We start from the raw sequence: 16,295 nt of genomic DNA, 5'->3' as shown, positions 1-16,295 counted from the left end.
CTTCCTGATTTCAGACTACATTACAGAGCTATAGTAATCAAAACAGTATGATATTGGCGTGAAAACAGACACATAGATGAATGGAACAGAATAGAGGACCCAGAAGTAAACCCATGTTTACATGGGCAATTAATTTATGACACAGGAGCCAAGAATATACAATGGGGAAAGGACAGTCTTCAATAAATGGTGTTGGGAAAACTGGACCACTATATTCCACCATACATAAAAATCAACTCAAAATGGATTAAAGACTTGAACACAGAGTTGAAATCATAAAACTAGAAGAAAACATAAGTGGTAAGCTCCTTGACATTGGTCTTGGCAGTGGTTTTTTGGCTTTGACACCAAAAGCAAAGGCAAAAAAGCAAAAGTAAACAAGTGGGACTACATCAAACTAAAAAGCTTCTGCACAGTTAAGGAAACCATCAACAAAATGAAAAGGCATCCTACAGAATGGGAGAAAATATTTGTAAATCATATATCTGATGAGGGGTTAATATCTAAATTATATAGAGAACTCATGCAACACAATAGAAAAAAAAATCTGATGAAAAAATGAGCAGAGGATATGAATAGACATTTCTCCGAAGAGGACATACAGATGGCCAACAGGTACATGAAAAGGTGCTAAACATCATTAATCATCAAGGAAATGCAAATCAAAACCACAATAAGATATTGCCTGTTAGAATGGCTATCATCAAAAAGACAAGAAATAACAAGTGTTGGATTTCCCTGGTGGCGCAGTGGTTAAGAATCTGCCTGCCAATGCAGGGGACACGGGTTCAAGCCCTGGTCCGGGAAGATCCCACATGCCGCGGAGCAACTAAGCCCGTGCACCACAGCTACTGAGCCTGCGCTCTAGGGTGTGCGAGCCACAGCTACTGAGCCCATGTGCCGCAACTACTGAAGCCCGCGTGCCTAGAGCCCAAGCTCCGAAACGAGAAGCTACTGCAGTGAAAAGCCCGTGCACCACAACGAAGAGAAGCCCTCGCTCGCCACAACTAGAGAAAGCCCGTGCGCAGCAACGAAGACCCAACAACGAAGACCCAACGCAGGCAAAAATAAATAAATAAATAAATTTATTTAAAACAAACAAAAAAACAAGTGTTGATGAGGGTGTGGAGAAAAGGGAACCCTTGTACCCAGTTGGTCAGAATGTAAATTGGTGCAGCCACTATGGAAGACAGTGTGGAGGTTCCTCAAAAAATTAAAAATAGAGCTACTTTATGAACCGGCAATCCCACTTCTGGGTATTTATCAGAAGGAAACAAAAGCACTAACTCAAAAGGATATCTGTACCCCTGTGTTTATTACAACATTGTTTACAATAGCCAACACATGGAATCAACCTAAGTGTCCATCAGTGGGTGAATGGATAAGGAAGATGTGTGTGTGTGTGTGTATGTGTGTGTGTATTATTCAGAAATAAAAAGAAGGAAATCCTGCCATAACACCGAACTCATAGATACAGAGGACAGATTGGTGGTTGCCAGAGGTTGGGGGGGGTGCAAAATTGGTGGTGGTCAAAAGGTACAGACTTCCAGTTGTAAAATAAAGAAACCCTGGGAATGTAATGTACAGCAGGGTGACTATAGTCAATAATATTGTATCGTGTATTTGAGAGTTGCTAAGAGAGTAGATCTTAAAAGTTCTCATCAAAAGAAAAAAAAATTGTAACTACATGAGTTGACAGGTGTTAACTAGACTTATTGTGGAGATCATTTCACAAAATATACATATATTGAATTGTATACCAGTAACTAATGTGTTATATGTCAATTATATCTCAATTAAGAAATACTTACAAGGAACTTGTAATAATGTTGAAAAATGTCAAATATTCATGAGTGGAAAAAAACCTATAGAATTTTATATCACAGTTATTTTAAAATGTAGGCAGCAGACACTGATGTGTGGAGAGCATGCATTTTTTTTTTTTAACTTTTTTTTTTTTTTGGCTGCGTCAGGTCTTCATTGCGGCATGCGGGCTCTTTCTGTTGCGGCATGCGGGCTTCTCTCTAGCTGTGGTGTGCGGGTTTTCTCTCTCTACTTGTGGCGCATGGGTTCCAGGGTACTTGGGCTCTGTAGTTGTGGCGTGTGGGTTCCAGAGCGTGTGGGCTTTGTAGTTTGCCTCACGCAGGCTCTCTAGTTGAGGCACGTGGGCTCAGTAGTTGTGGCGTGTGGGCTCAGTTGCACCATGGCATGAGAGCATGCATTTATAATATGTCATAATCTGACATGAGTACAATGGTTCTGCATGTCTTCCATAACCTTTCCTCTCTCAGTCAACTCTTGGAGCATGAAGACCACATTCTTTTACAGGATATGAGTTGGTTAATTTTCACTCAACTGTGTGTCTTTAAATAAGGGTATGTTTAAGTTAACACACCATTTGGGAACAGAAAGTGGTAAAAATTATGCTAACCGAGCATTGAGCTGGGTGAGTGGCTTTTCCTGGTCAGGTATGAAAGACATTAAGAGGAAAAATTTACCTTTCTATTGGAGAAAATTTCTAGACAGCCACCTAAAAATCCAACACTAGACAAAGAATTTTTAAAATTCGAAAAAACATGCTTCAGTAATAAGGTTTTATGGGTTGACATAAATCATAAAGTCCTCAACTTATAGGCCCATGAGAGCTCAGCTGGACTGAAGCACACTGCCCTCTGCCAGCAGTACCAGTGGAGCACCACAGCAATGGTTCTTAGATTGGGGGTAATGAAAAGTCTGCCCCTCTTCTTAGGAGAACTTACTGTGCCCTCCACCCCGTCAACTGAAAATCCCTCATCTAGAGTTATCCCATTGTTTTTCCCCAATAAGGAAACCAAAGCCAGAACCGTTGAGTGACTTTTCTGCAGTTGGCAGAGCTGGAATTTAAATCCGAATCTTCAAAGTTCAGTCAGTTTTTCAGCCCTATTCCAATTATTCGAGAGGTAGTATAAAAAGAAATTTATATGGGTTTGTGGCCAGTAGTCCATGATGAGAGCGTACCCAAAATTTTAAAATGGGGCAGCAGAGCAAGCTTCTGTGGCCTCACACCCCCTCCCCTCTGGACACTAGTCATCTTGGCACAGTGTGCAGGCATGTACATGAAAGCAGCCACAGTGTCTGGTCTGCTTATCCCAAGTGCAACCTTATGAGCTTGCCATAGAAACACATTTGTAAATTGAAGTTGAGTGATAGCTGAGGGAATTTACTTTAGGCTGAAAGAGATTATTCTAATTTCTGAATAAGGCTTTTGAGTTAAACAGTAATATATTAGCAGGTCAGCTCAGCTTTCATTGAGTTAAAAAAACATGACTCAAGTAATAATATTAACATTTGATCACTTTAGCTTAGTTCAAAGAAGCTAGAGATTTAGAGTCTAAATAATGCATTGTTTCCTGACTTGGCAGATCAAATTTTGATGATATTTAAAGATCTTGTTATGAAAAATGACGCAGCTCCGCAGTATATGAGGTGCTTCCTAAATAGCAATAATCTAACTTTTGATGATCAAGATTTATCCATGCGGAAGCTATATGAGACTGCACCACTAAAATATGATTTCTTTTAGAACAGGGATTGCTAATCCTGAATTTGCATCATATCAGGCCCTCCACAATTTTTTGTGTGCTGGTGGTAAAATCAAACAGCTGAATTGTTGAAGCTCATTTTAAAGCAGAAGATGCTGAGTGGCACTGTTTTTGGAGTAATGGTTTTCAGACTTTAGTGTACATAAGAATCAGTTGAGGTATTAAACATGTAGATTTCTACCCTCCCCCCAAAGATTCTGAATCTGACTGCTGGGCACTTGGGTGTGGTGGTCAGCAGGAATCTGCATTTAAGAAGCACTTCAGCACATTTGGACAGGTGGTCCAGGGACCACACTTTGAGAAACGCTGTTGTAGACAATAAAGGGGAATAAAAATGGAGTACAAAAAATTGAGGGAAAAAAATGAAGCCATCAAAGAAAAAGAAACTGATGGCTTTAGGCAGTTGATCTCAAATTAGTTCCAAAACTAGACTAAGGTATTCCACTGCTAATAGTGAACAATGGTTTTTATCTCAATAAACAGAAACAAGATCTGCATTTGTATTTTGTTTTTCTTTATTAAAAATTTAGTGTGTACTGCCACTTTTCTGCTAGTAAAATGAACAGGTAGCTAAGAAATATTAATTTAAAAAAATCAGAAATTGCTGATCAAACTGAGTTTGACAACTTTATTTCTTCTGAACTCAGGGTTGTACTTTTGTAGTACATCAATAAAATAGGTATATATTTTATGTTGCTAAAGTTGTCTCTAACCATATGGTAGAGTTAACTTGATTCATTTTGACATACTGAAAAGAACATGGTGTTTCACAAAGGGCCCCGTGACTTCCAGGTGCTCCCCTACATGAGCCAATTTGAAAATAGAGAAATTATTCTTCACATTAGGTCATGAAATTATTTTTCAGTGCATGGCCATTGCCTTGTTCATCCATTAAAAAAATGTTTTTTTAATACTTGGTACGTGGAGTCACTGACTGATGACAAAGATGACACAGTGTGGGTCCTTACCCACACTGAATTTTGGCCAAGTGGGAGATTAAGGTGGATAAGTAGACAGGCAGGTAGAATACAGAGTAATAAGTGCTGTGCTGGGTGAGGTCTAGGGCACTAAGGAACTAATAGACTGGACAGTTAACCTCTGTTTGGGAGGTCGAGCAGTTTCTTGGAGGAAGTGGCGTCTAATATGAAATATCAAGGTTAAAAGGAATTATGCATATTTTTGGTTTCTGTTTCACTTGTTAGGATCATATGTGATTACTTTGTTGTATTGTCTTGGAAGAAGACAGTCTCTGTGAATGTTTTTTTTGTAAGCCTTTTTGTTTTGCTTTCTTCTAGTCTTTATTGATATATTTGCAGGTTTGAGTCTTTGAATATTTGAATATTTTTTGAAGCTGTTTTATACTGGTAGTATCTGTTTAGAACTTGAGAACTCATTATTCGGAAGATCTTTGCATTAGCCGTGGATTGGCCAGTTTCTCCTTCTAGCCCGTTCTCAATCAGACGTTTATATAATCAGTACTTAACCAGAAATTGTTGCCTTTCTGCATGATGAAGCAGAACACGCATTACGCATTGCCCTGCAGGATGATTGCTTTTAAATGGTTGCTAAATGATTCTCTTTCTGTCTTAGTTAAGGAAACTTTTTTTAAAAATAACAACCTATAAAGCTTTCAACACATCAAGTATCACAGTCTGTTTTGAACCATTTATGCAAAAGTGATATAATCACTTAATCAAGTTGTTTAAAGATAAATAGCTTTTTCAGCATTAATGAGACGTGTCTTAGATGCGTTTGTTTTTCCTTTCTCTTTAAAGTAGTCCAGTGTGCTGGCTTTCAAACTTTTAGACTTTGATACAGTTTGTTCTCTGTATCTGCAGGTTCTACATCCATGGATTCAACCAACCATAGATTGAAAATATTAAAAAAAAAAAAAATTCCAAGAAGTTCTAAAAAGCAGAAAAAAAAGCGTGTGAATTTGCTACGCACTGGCAACTATTTACATAGTATTTATATTGTATTTGCAATTATGTGCATAGCATTTACACTGTATTAGATATTATAAGTAATCTAGAGATGATTTAAAGTATCTGGGAGGATATGCGTAGGTTATGTGCAAATATTATGCCATTTAATATAAGGGACTTGAGCATCCTCGGATATTTGTATCTTCAGGGGTCCTGGAACCGATCCCGCATAGATATCGAGGGACAACTGTATTTACTTTTCAATTTTATTCTACTTCTTTTAAAGTAAATGCTAGATGGAATCCACCAAAATTTGAAAGCATTGTCACACTATCTCCAGTTTCTCTCCTCTCATTCTCTCTTTAGCTGATTTGGTTTTTCCACTCTAGCAGTATACTTCGATCAAGGTCACCAGTGACCCTCATGTTGCTAAATGTTTCTAATGATCAATTCTGTCTTCATTTGCATTAACCTATTATCAGCATCTAACACAGTTCATCACTGCTTCCTTAATGACTTCTAGGGCCTAGAGTCTCTTGGTTTTCCTCTTACCTCAGTGCACGCTCCTCCCCCTCAGTCTTCTTTGGTAATTTCTCTTCTCCCTGACATCCTAACATTACAGTGCCCCAGGGCTTAATCAAGAGCCCACACTTTTCTCCTGAGTGCCAGACTCTTATGTCCATCTACCTGTTTACACCTCCACTTGGATATCTGATATACAGCTCATGGTTAACATGTTCAAAATTGAATGCCTGATCTTCCCCTGAAACCTAGAATCTTCCTGCAGTCTCCCTATCCTTCCAGTTGTTCAAAGCCAAAAACTTGGGTTCTGCCTTCAAAATATTTCAAGAACCAAACCTCTTCTTGCCACCTTCCCTCACTGGTACCACCATTGTCCAAGGCACCGTCACCTCTCATCTGGATTATTGCCATCACCTCCTAACTGGCTTCCTTGCTTCCACGTATGCTCCCTTACAGGTTTTTCTCAAAATAGCAGTCAAAATAATCCTTTTAAAATATGTCAGATAATGTCACTCCTTTGCTCAAAACTCCCGTTTTCACTCAGGGTAAAACCACCGTCTATACAATGACCATACATGATCTAGCCCTTCATTCCTTCTCTCTGATTTCATTGCCTACCACTCGGTCTCGACTTCCACTTATGTAACCTCAGCCTCCTTGTTTTTTTTGAATAGACCAGACATACACCCACCGTAGGGCCTTTGCATGCATTGTTTTCTCTCAGGAAAAGCTCTTCTCCTACATTCTTGTATGGCTGTCTTACCTCCTTCACATGTTTGATCAAATGTCATCTTCTCAATGGGGCCTAATAACTTTTAAAATTGAAACCTACCTGCCCTCAAACCCTCCCCTCTAACTGCTCAATATTTTTCCATAATACCAATTTTTAACATATATATAGTAATATAAGATAGTGTTTGTTATCTCTGCACCACCCCCCAGCCCAGCTAGAATGTCAGTTTCATGAGGACAGGGTTTTTTGATTCACTGAGTTGTATCTTAAATGCCCAGAACCATGCCTGGTATTAGTGTATTCAGTAGATGTTTATTGAATGACTGACTGAATGAATGAATGAATGGTTTCTTGACTAAATAATGGTTGAAACCCATTTTGAAAACTCAGTTTGAAAAATGCTGGTCTGGTGGCTAGACTCAATCCTAATTTTCTTCTTTTTGGCTGCGTTCAGTCTTCGTTGCTGCTCATGGGCTTTCTCTAGTTGAGGCGAGTGGGGGCTACTCTTCCTTGCGGTGCGCGGGCTTCTCATTGCGGTGGCTTCTCTTGTTGTGGAGCACGGGCTCTAGGCATGCAGGCTCCACCAGTTGTGGCACATGGGCTCAGTAGTTGCAGCTCGCGGGCTCTAGAGCGCAGGCTCCGCGGCATGTGGGATCTTCCCGGGCCAGGGCTCGAACCCATGTCCCCTCCATTGGCAGGTGGATTCTTAACCACTGCGCTACCAGGAAAGTCCCTCAATCCTTAATTTTCTATTTGGGCTGCTATATGTAACAAACTTTGGGGGGATAAAATTAATTTTTATTTTTTAGTCATTTTTAGTTAATTTTGTTCAGTTAGGTGTGGTTTGTCCAAAGTGCTTGCTGGAGGCACTCTAACAGTAATCTAAATGAAAACATAACAGTACTTTTCTGACATTACCCCTTGTGTTATATAACTTTGAAAGCCAGTCATCCACTGTTGGCAGTTTGTACTTTCAGATTTTTTTTTTCAGGCACAAACATATATTAAATCATACTATACAGTGTTCCACAATTTGCATTTTTTTTGTTTTTTGCATTTGTCTGATTGATTTCTGTCATGGTAGTTATTTGTTTTGCTTCTAATATTCTATCATGGACATTGTGTCTTGAGATGCACTATAAGATCATTGGTAAGAGCACGGGTGCCCAGCCAGACTGGGTTCAAATCCCAGCTTTGCCAACCAGACTCTGGGCAAGTTACTTGAGTCTTCTGTGCCTCTGTTTTCTCATCTCTTAACATGGGAATAATAATAGTATCTCATCATACAGTGTTGTGGAGATCAAATGACGCCTGGTATACATACCTGTGTGTAGAAATATTAGCTGTCATCACTTGTATTACTTCATTATTTATCCCCACTATGTAGTATCCCTTGTTTTGAAAGTGTAACACTTTATTTAATTAGTCCCTTGTTTGATATATGTTTAGGTTGTTTCTAATTCTCTGTTGTTACAAACAGTAATCACCGAGGGTGAGTTTGTGTTTGCACATTAGTATATTTATTTCCACAAAATAAATACATAGACTTTCTGAGTCTAAAATATAAACACTATTGTACACTTGCACCAACAATGTATCAATATTTATTTCCCTGTACTCTTGCTGATGCTGGATGTTATCAGACTTAAATAGTTTTCTTTCTTTCTTCTAGTAGTTCTTGATTGATGGACTGGTTCTTTCCCCTCCCCAACATTTTTATTCTTTCTGAAATATATTGAGGTAATGATCTGTTTTTTTCAAACTAGTTATTTCCAATACTCCACGTCTCTTCCCCACTGATTTGAAGTGGTACCTTTGTGTCATGTACCAAATTCTCATATGTACCTTGATCTCTTTCTAGACTCTTATTTCCTTCTATCATCCTGTCTATTCCTATACAAAGTAAAATCTGATTTTAATCACTGTAGCGTATACCTTTTGATATATTAATAGTGCCACTCGCTACATACACTCAAGTATACACACTTTGTTCCTCTGTTTTAGGAACAATTATTTTTCCAGATTAATTTCATAGTGATTTTTTGGGGGCTTTTAAAAAATGCCCACTGGAATTTTGTTTCAAAAAGTGTTAAATTTTGGATTAATTTGGAGTGAATTTATATCTTTACAGTATTGAGAGTTAGAACTTAAAATGTCTATTCAGGGCTTTCATTTTTTTGCTATGTCTTACACGTTTGTCATAATATTCTATAGTTTTTGTTGCCATTTTGAACATGCTCTTTTTTCCATAGTTTAATGTTAAGATATTGATTACATGTAAATGTAAGGTATTGACGTGTGTGTACATGTACACACACATATGTATTTGCCTTATATGTACCCACCCTTTTACACTCTTTAATACTTCTGTAGCTTTCTTAGACTTCCTAACCTTACCGTTGTATCCTGTGCAAATAATAAATTTCATCTCCCTTTCTGATGTTTGTACCACTTGCTTCTTTTTTCTTGTTGTAGAATAGATTCTAGAATGATGCTGAATAATAGTGATGATAGCAGGCATCTGTGTTAGTTCGTTGTGTAAATATATATAATTTAATTGAAAATTTTTAATTAATGACTTTATTGGGTTGTTCACATTATTTGCCCTAATCAGCCTTACTTCAAGTCTTGCTTTATATTAAACCTGAGAGTACTTGGGAACGTATATGGTCTTTTGTTACTCTGGAAACAATAAGAACATAGTCTTTGGCTAAGAATAAAAAGAGTAATAACTGTCTGAATCCCTGGAAGTTTATACCTGAGATGAAAGAGCTACCCCTTCCAATCAAATGCCACATTAAACATTATGACTAGTAAAGTTAGATTTCAAAATTATATGACATGATGCCATTTTCTATTGCATCCTGAAAATGAATAATAGGCTGGGCTTTGCCCTCCTCACTATTCAATTCTGTAAGCTGCAAAGAGATGTGAGGTGTGGCTGCCTGTGGCCTGGGGAGCTGGTCCTCAGGGGGCTGCTCTTGCGGGTTAGACCTCCTCTGGCGTTTCCTCAGCCTCTGCCCTTACAGCAAGCCAGTGCCCGGGATTCCTTGGAGCCTGGAAATGCTGATCTAGGCTGAGTAGGGCTAAAGTTCGGGTATGACAGATTGTTCAACCGTATGTGACTTTTGAGTTAACTCTCTTCTCTTAATAGTTTGACTCCATCTGGGCAATAGAAAGCCAGAAATTTTAAATAATCTCAAATGTAATCAAGAATTAAATGTGTTGGCTTGGTTGTCTTTGACCTGTTTGTTAGCTGCCTTTCATTCACAGATAAAGATTACACTTTGGATAATTATTTCATTGTTGTAGAAAGAGGAAGAGAAGATTTTATATTCTTAAAACTAGGGAAGAGTTTACGTTTTGTCCACCCCTGCCAGTTTCTATATTTATTGGTTGTATGAGTGTTTTCTTCTTTTGTTTTTGTTCTGGGTTTTTTTTTGTTTTTTTTTTTTTGGTTTGGGTTTAAATTTTAGTTGAAGTAACCAGCTTAATTTTGAGGTAATCATAGTCTACTTAGCTTCATTTTTTTTCCCTGAGTAATAATAGTATTTTCCCCAAATTTTTTACTATGAAAAATGTCAAACATAAGATAGTTTTCTTACAGAATGACCCATATTCTGGGTTTGGCTGATTGTTTTCTTTCATGATTAATGTAAGAACTTTTAATCATTGTACTTTCATCTGTTACTGAATATGATCTTAGGGGAGAGATCCTATAAGTAATGACCCTGAAAACAGGATCTTAAATTTAGAATATCTGTGTTCATTCTCCATGTCTAACAAAGATTTCCTCTGTGGCCTTGAAGGAATTACACAATCATTCTACCTATGCTATATAGAACAAGCAGAATTGCCTACTAGTTTTAAAGTTCAGTGGATTTACTGATTGGTGTTAACAAAGCCCATAGAAGACATAAAGCCTAGCTAAAATAATAAAGAAATCACTGATAATACTTTTTTGGTCATTTCAAGCAAGGTTTCATTTAGCATGAGTGTTATATCCTCAGCAGACGTTTCTTGTCTCTTATTTACCTTTAGATCTGAAGGAAAGGGAAACTAACCTTAAATGCCTGCTGTGTGGTAAGCACTGTGCTAGAGTCTTTATTCAAATGCATCTTCTTATTGAATTCTTAAGCGTCCATCTGCCTTGTGAAATAGGTGAGTTCCTATTTCCATTTTACAGGCAAGGAAGCCAAAGATCAAAGATGTTTAGTGAAGTGTTCTATATTACAAACATAGTAAGTGCCAGAGCCAGGCCATGAACCCAGATTGTAAACTTTCCAAGTTGAGCTTTATCATGAGAACTCTTCTGAATACTTCTGAATATCACATACATTGAGGAAAGTCTCCCCCAAAAAAGTTGGTAGCTACCAATGAAGCATTTTACACCATCTTCTTCTGACCAGAAACATTTAAAATGTAGACAGTGTTTTTTAAGTATATGAATTTTCCAGTTATATTACATTTCCTGTCACTGATTCTGTTCTAGGATGTTGGCAAAGGATGAACTGATGGCCATGCTTCAGAAATGTTTCAAGGTTTTTAAGTCCTCTTCTGAAAAGCAGCTTGGCAACACAGCAAAGAGAATAGAGGAGTTCCTGGCCCAGTTTCAGAGCCTCGATGGTGAGAATATAATAGCTGGCCAATTCTACTGGCTATGACAGTCATTTAACTATAAAATAACATGGAAAACCCTACGTTCTGATGTGTTGAGAGATGAAGAGGTAACGTAGTTTGTGATCAGTCAGTATACCAAGCCTCAGAATAGCACAACGTGACAACCACAACTAAGCCAAATGGTTCTCTTCCAGATTTGGTTTAAACAATGAAAACTATCAAATGGGCAGGAAAAAAATTTCTTTCTCCAGATGGACAGTTTTGAGGACTTACCTTAGGGGAGAAAACAAAAAGGGCAGCAAAAAGAAATCAAAAAGATTGGAGAGAGTAGCAGGGCATCATAATTAAGGACTCCTTTTAGATGTTTTTCTTAAGCATTTCATCAAGTTCTTTATAGATTTCAAAAACACTGCATAAATTATTTGTAAGCCTGAAAATTAATAGCTGTGAATTGCTTTCACAGCAGTGAGGCTCATTGGTATGCTGATTACCAAAATATGCATGAGGTTTGCCTTAATCAGGTTTACAAAGCTTGAATCTTTCAGTCCTCAATGAACTGCGGCAGCCTGGCATTCCTCAGTGCTGGAGGGCACCGTTTCCTTTACCTTGCATGACCTGCACAGGGTTCGTTACGTTTGCCGAACGCTGGGTGCCCGCTTGTGCACAGGTAGCCTGTTCAGCACTCTCATGCTCCAGGACTTCTTTGGTCTGAGGGGGCTCCGTGGATTGATACTGATGTTTAACTTTTCATGGGCTCATCCCTTGCTCTGTTTCTAGCACCAAGGTATAGTATTCTTTCAGTAAAACAAGCAAAATGACTGTGCACTTCTTAATTTCCCCTATTTAGGGAAATTTTTAATGGGGTCTGGGGAAAAGAGGCAACTTGGTGTATAAGCACACGGATCGAACCATGGCATGGTGAAAACATTGCACTTGGAATGTCCGTATCAATCTTTTCTGTGTTTGGCAAGTGTCCCTTTGTCTTTAAATCCTTTGGATTTAGGAAACTACTTTTGCTGAACCCCTCCCTCTCTCTCCATAGCTGCAGCACTAGGCCCCATGAGTGCTGAGCCAGTGCAAGATGAAAGAGCCAGCCTGCTTGACTGGAGGGGCATGAGCGTGAGGAAGTGCCACCCCATGGTACCAGGGGCTCCCTCCAGATCACGCGCAGGCATTATTGCTCTGTGGTGCATTTGCAGGACAAGTGAGCCAAACCATTTTCAAATCATAAACATTTTAAAGGGCTGGAAATTGGTATCATAGAGATTATTGAGTCCAGCTGCAACAGAAACTAAAGCCCAGGAAGAGGAAGGAGCTTGCCTGAGATCTCATAGCTAGCTAGGGTAGTACCCAGCCTGGAGCCCACCTCTTTCTTAATCACCAGCTCATTGTTTTTTTCTCACCGATTCACAGTCGCCACCTAATTAGGGTCACTGGGACAGTGAGGGGCCGCCCTTAAGGATATAAACAGGGTAAAAGACTTAGAAGAATATAAGATAAATTAGGTAAATTTCAATCTTTTACAAAATCGGACTCAGGGATTTTTGTAAAATGAAACTGCAGATATTATAATAATTTTAATTAGATTTCATGTAACATAAGCTAGTGAACAAATCCTGTGATGTGCTAATATTAAATAAAGGAACGCAGCTTTTAGAAATGGGAAGGTTGGTAATTAAGATGATTAACAGTCTGAAGAATAAAGAATTTTGTAAGTTGAAGCAAAACCAGTGTCTTGAATAAATGTACTTTTCTATTTTCAAAAGTGGCACATTATTAATAATAAAGTGAAATTAACCCCACCCTCCCATATTGGACAAGCATACAGTTTGACTGTATGCTATCTCTAGTTCCTTGACAGTTATTACACATTACAGTTTAGGTTTAAAATTACATTTGGAGGGTTAAGTAGGTCAGAGTGTCATATCAGATTTATTTTTAAGGCTCTGCTACATGTTAATGAAATGGGACAGAGAATTTATTAGATATTTTAACCTTAAATCATATCTTTCTTTAACCAAGATTTATCAATAGCTAAAAAGAAATTTATTCTTCGAGAACAAGGCAGATTCTCCGGCTGCATCTTCCTGTCTTAGGTTTGGCCAAATAAGCCATGTGAGTGTGAGGTTCCTAAAACCTGCCCTGCACCAGGGAGAGGCTGTTAGAACCTCATGTTCTCTGGAAACACAACTACACCTTTTACCAGATACGGTTTTCTGTTTCCTTTGCTAAAGAACCATGATGCAGTTTGTATTTCAGTAAATTATTTCAAAACTTTTATGCACTACCCACTTCAGACTTAAATAGCATGTCAAATATAGTGAATGGGAAGATCCAGGCCAAGTTTACCAGGGTGTAGGTTTGTATTGTTTACATCAATCATGGCATAATCAAAGGACCATAATTTAAGTTTGTTCGTTTTTTAAAAGCTATTTATAACAGCACAAAGATTTGGAGATTTTTTTTTCTGTTGGTTTGAGGGGATTTGTGTGTATTTTGTTTTGTTCTCACTGTTGGTCACACTTTTAAAATTCAGTAGCTGGTTTCTTTGAAGACCTCTCTGCAGCATAACTTATGTAATATTTATTGACCTTCAGCTTCTGGAAGAAATCATTTATGTGATGGAACCTTGATCCCCTGCCACATTAAAAAAAAAAAAATAGATGAAATTTTATTTCCCTTGGAGTAGTAGAAATGTTTGTTCTCTTAAATGGATTTACCCAAGCTGCTGTATGTTGGTTTTGTATTAAAAGCAGAAGCCAAAGAAGAAGAAGAAGATACTTCTGAGTCACAGTCAAAGGGACTTCAGAAGACAGACCTCTATCATCTTCAGAAGGTCAGATCACTTCCTTATCCTTCCAGCCACATCCCTTGATGCTCCCGTGTGCTCTAGATTAGCTCTGCCTGCATGTTTTTGTTTTCATTTTTAAACCACAACTAGGAACAAAGCAGACTTTGTAACTCACTTATAAAGTGAACATCCTGTTTATCCCACTGCTATCCTCATTCTCCGTGTAGAAGTCGGTGGAAACTGTTCCGATAGCCTCAGAGAGAAAGAGAATTAACTAGTAATAAGGGAAAATGGGAACCTGGTTGCAAAAAGGAATCTGATGATTTATCTGATGTATTTGTTTGTCAGTTTGATCAAATTGAGAGGTTCAGAAGAGACTCTTTAGTTTTAGATACTTTTCTTGATTTTTTAAAGAAATGCATATTGAGTATAGAGCGGAAATTGAGCCACAGTGTGTCTAGTATAGCCTTTTTCAGATAGTTCTAACTTTAGCAGACTTTGTAACTCACAAAGGATCTTGGTTGTCAAAGTAAAGAACCTTCTGTAAACCATGATACCAAGTTATGATAAACGTAGAATAAAATATCAATCTAAGCAAAACAAAGCATGTGGAATCTATTCTGTTAGCATGGCAAAGAGCAAGCGTTTTCTCTTCTTCTTGGAAGTCCTTTTCTCAAATGAATTAATGGGTTGTGGCTCGGGAGCACTCTGCCCTATAACTTAGTAACGACGTAAACTGCCCTTCTCCTCTTTCCCTGAAAAGTCACTTGGTATTTTTTGAAGCAAAATATCTAGGAGGAGAGATTCTTCCCAGTCCTGAAAAATAAAAGATAAACACAACCCCTTTTGATCTGGTTCTTTCTCTGTACATTCTGTCGTATGGAAAGGGCATCAGCTGCCTCTGCCTGAGCAACAGAGCTGCCCTCTGAGGGGCTTTCTGTCTCAGAATCACCAGAAAAGGTATGTTCTTCCATCCATAGTCATTACTGGAAATGAAGGAGTTAAGAAGAACAAGTAAGAGGCAGACCAAGTTTGAAGTCCTCAGAGAACAACTTGTGAGCTTCATCGACAGTCTGGTGAGGTGAGTCCGTTGTTGCTCTCCAGAGCTAAAAATCAGGCTATTTGCCCAAATCGCACTGGTGTGACAGCTGTCCACAGCCAGTCCGGGACACTTCTGGATTAGGCTTTTTGCTCCCCGAGGCCCTCCGTCCAGCACAGACTTGTAACTTCCCATCCTTATTAAGGTGGCTCAGCAGATGGCTTGGTTCTTTCTTTTACTGCCAGTTCAAGAACGCAGGTTTAAATTTGATCTAGTTCTTTAGGCCTGGGCGGGGGTGGGGATGGAAACAGAACAGGAAACAGAAAAGTGAGTGTTTTCCCCCTAGTAGCAGAGTGTTTGCATTACACTTAATCCTTGCTCTGTCTTTGCTCAGAGTATGCTGGATCTGGGCCAAACCCAGAAAACAGCCCAGCCCAGCTGTAATACCCTATTTTATCCTGAGTGAAGGGTTTCTAATTCTGAGGGATACCAGTGCAACTCAGGATCATGGCAGCACAGTCGCATGGTGAGCAGGGCACTCAGAGTCAGTCTAGAAGTCCACCAGTCCTACCTGTATTTTAAGGTGATTGCTTTCTTGGGAAACCCAGATCATTCTGATATTTGGATTTCCCAAAAGCCAGCTCTGTGTAGCTCTTTAAAATCACATACCTAACCTGCAGGTGGGACATGCCATATAGGAAAAAAATGAGAGGTCTGAAAAATAAAATGATTTAATAGTTAAATAGGGAAAAAACTGTTCTTTGTCATTGCTTATTCTGTTTTTTAATGGCAGTTGAAACTCAGCAGCAGGCTAGGCACTGACTAGAATCAAGTACTAAAAAAAAAAAGCAGCTCAGTTATTGAAGACAAAGAGTGGTTTTCTGATAAATTGCCTGTCCTTCTTGAAAATGAAGAGTTCCATTTTCCAGGACAGTTTTGGGGCAGAGTCATTTTTCCTGGTCGCTGGGGGAGAAATTACTGATGTCAGGACAGGGGTCGAAACAGTCAACCAAGTATGATAAGAAGAAGGTTAAAGTGAGAGAAATGGGTCACATAAAAGTGACCTACTGGCTAGAAATGACCT

General features: G+C 38.6%; 1 protein-coding gene across 6 annotated transcripts in view; it reads left to right on the top strand.

Annotated features, from left to right (window-relative positions):
- Window positions 1-16,295, top strand: part of ORC3 (origin recognition complex subunit 3) — a 66,132-nt gene that overhangs the window by 35,973 nt on the left and 13,864 nt on the right. For 4 of the 6 annotated variants that reach the window (XM_082405940.1, XM_082405939.1, XM_082405937.1 and 1 more), the window contains exons 14-16: window positions 11,254-11,387; window positions 14,135-14,217; window positions 15,153-15,253. In XM_082405940.1, coding sequence (XP_082262066.1) covers window positions 11,254-11,387; window positions 14,135-14,217; window positions 15,153-15,253 — 318 coding nt within the window. The remainder of the gene's footprint in view (window positions 1-11,253; window positions 11,388-14,134; window positions 14,218-15,152; window positions 15,254-16,295) is intronic. The other 2 variants (XM_082405938.1, XM_082405942.1) reach the window with 1 other exon arrangement.

Source organism: Balaenoptera borealis (assembly GCF_965194805.1).
Source record: "Balaenoptera borealis genome assembly, chromosome: 9".
NCBI lineage: Eukaryota > Metazoa > Chordata > Mammalia > Artiodactyla > Balaenopteridae > Balaenoptera > Balaenoptera borealis.
This window is presented reverse-complemented; position numbering and strand designations above follow the sequence as displayed.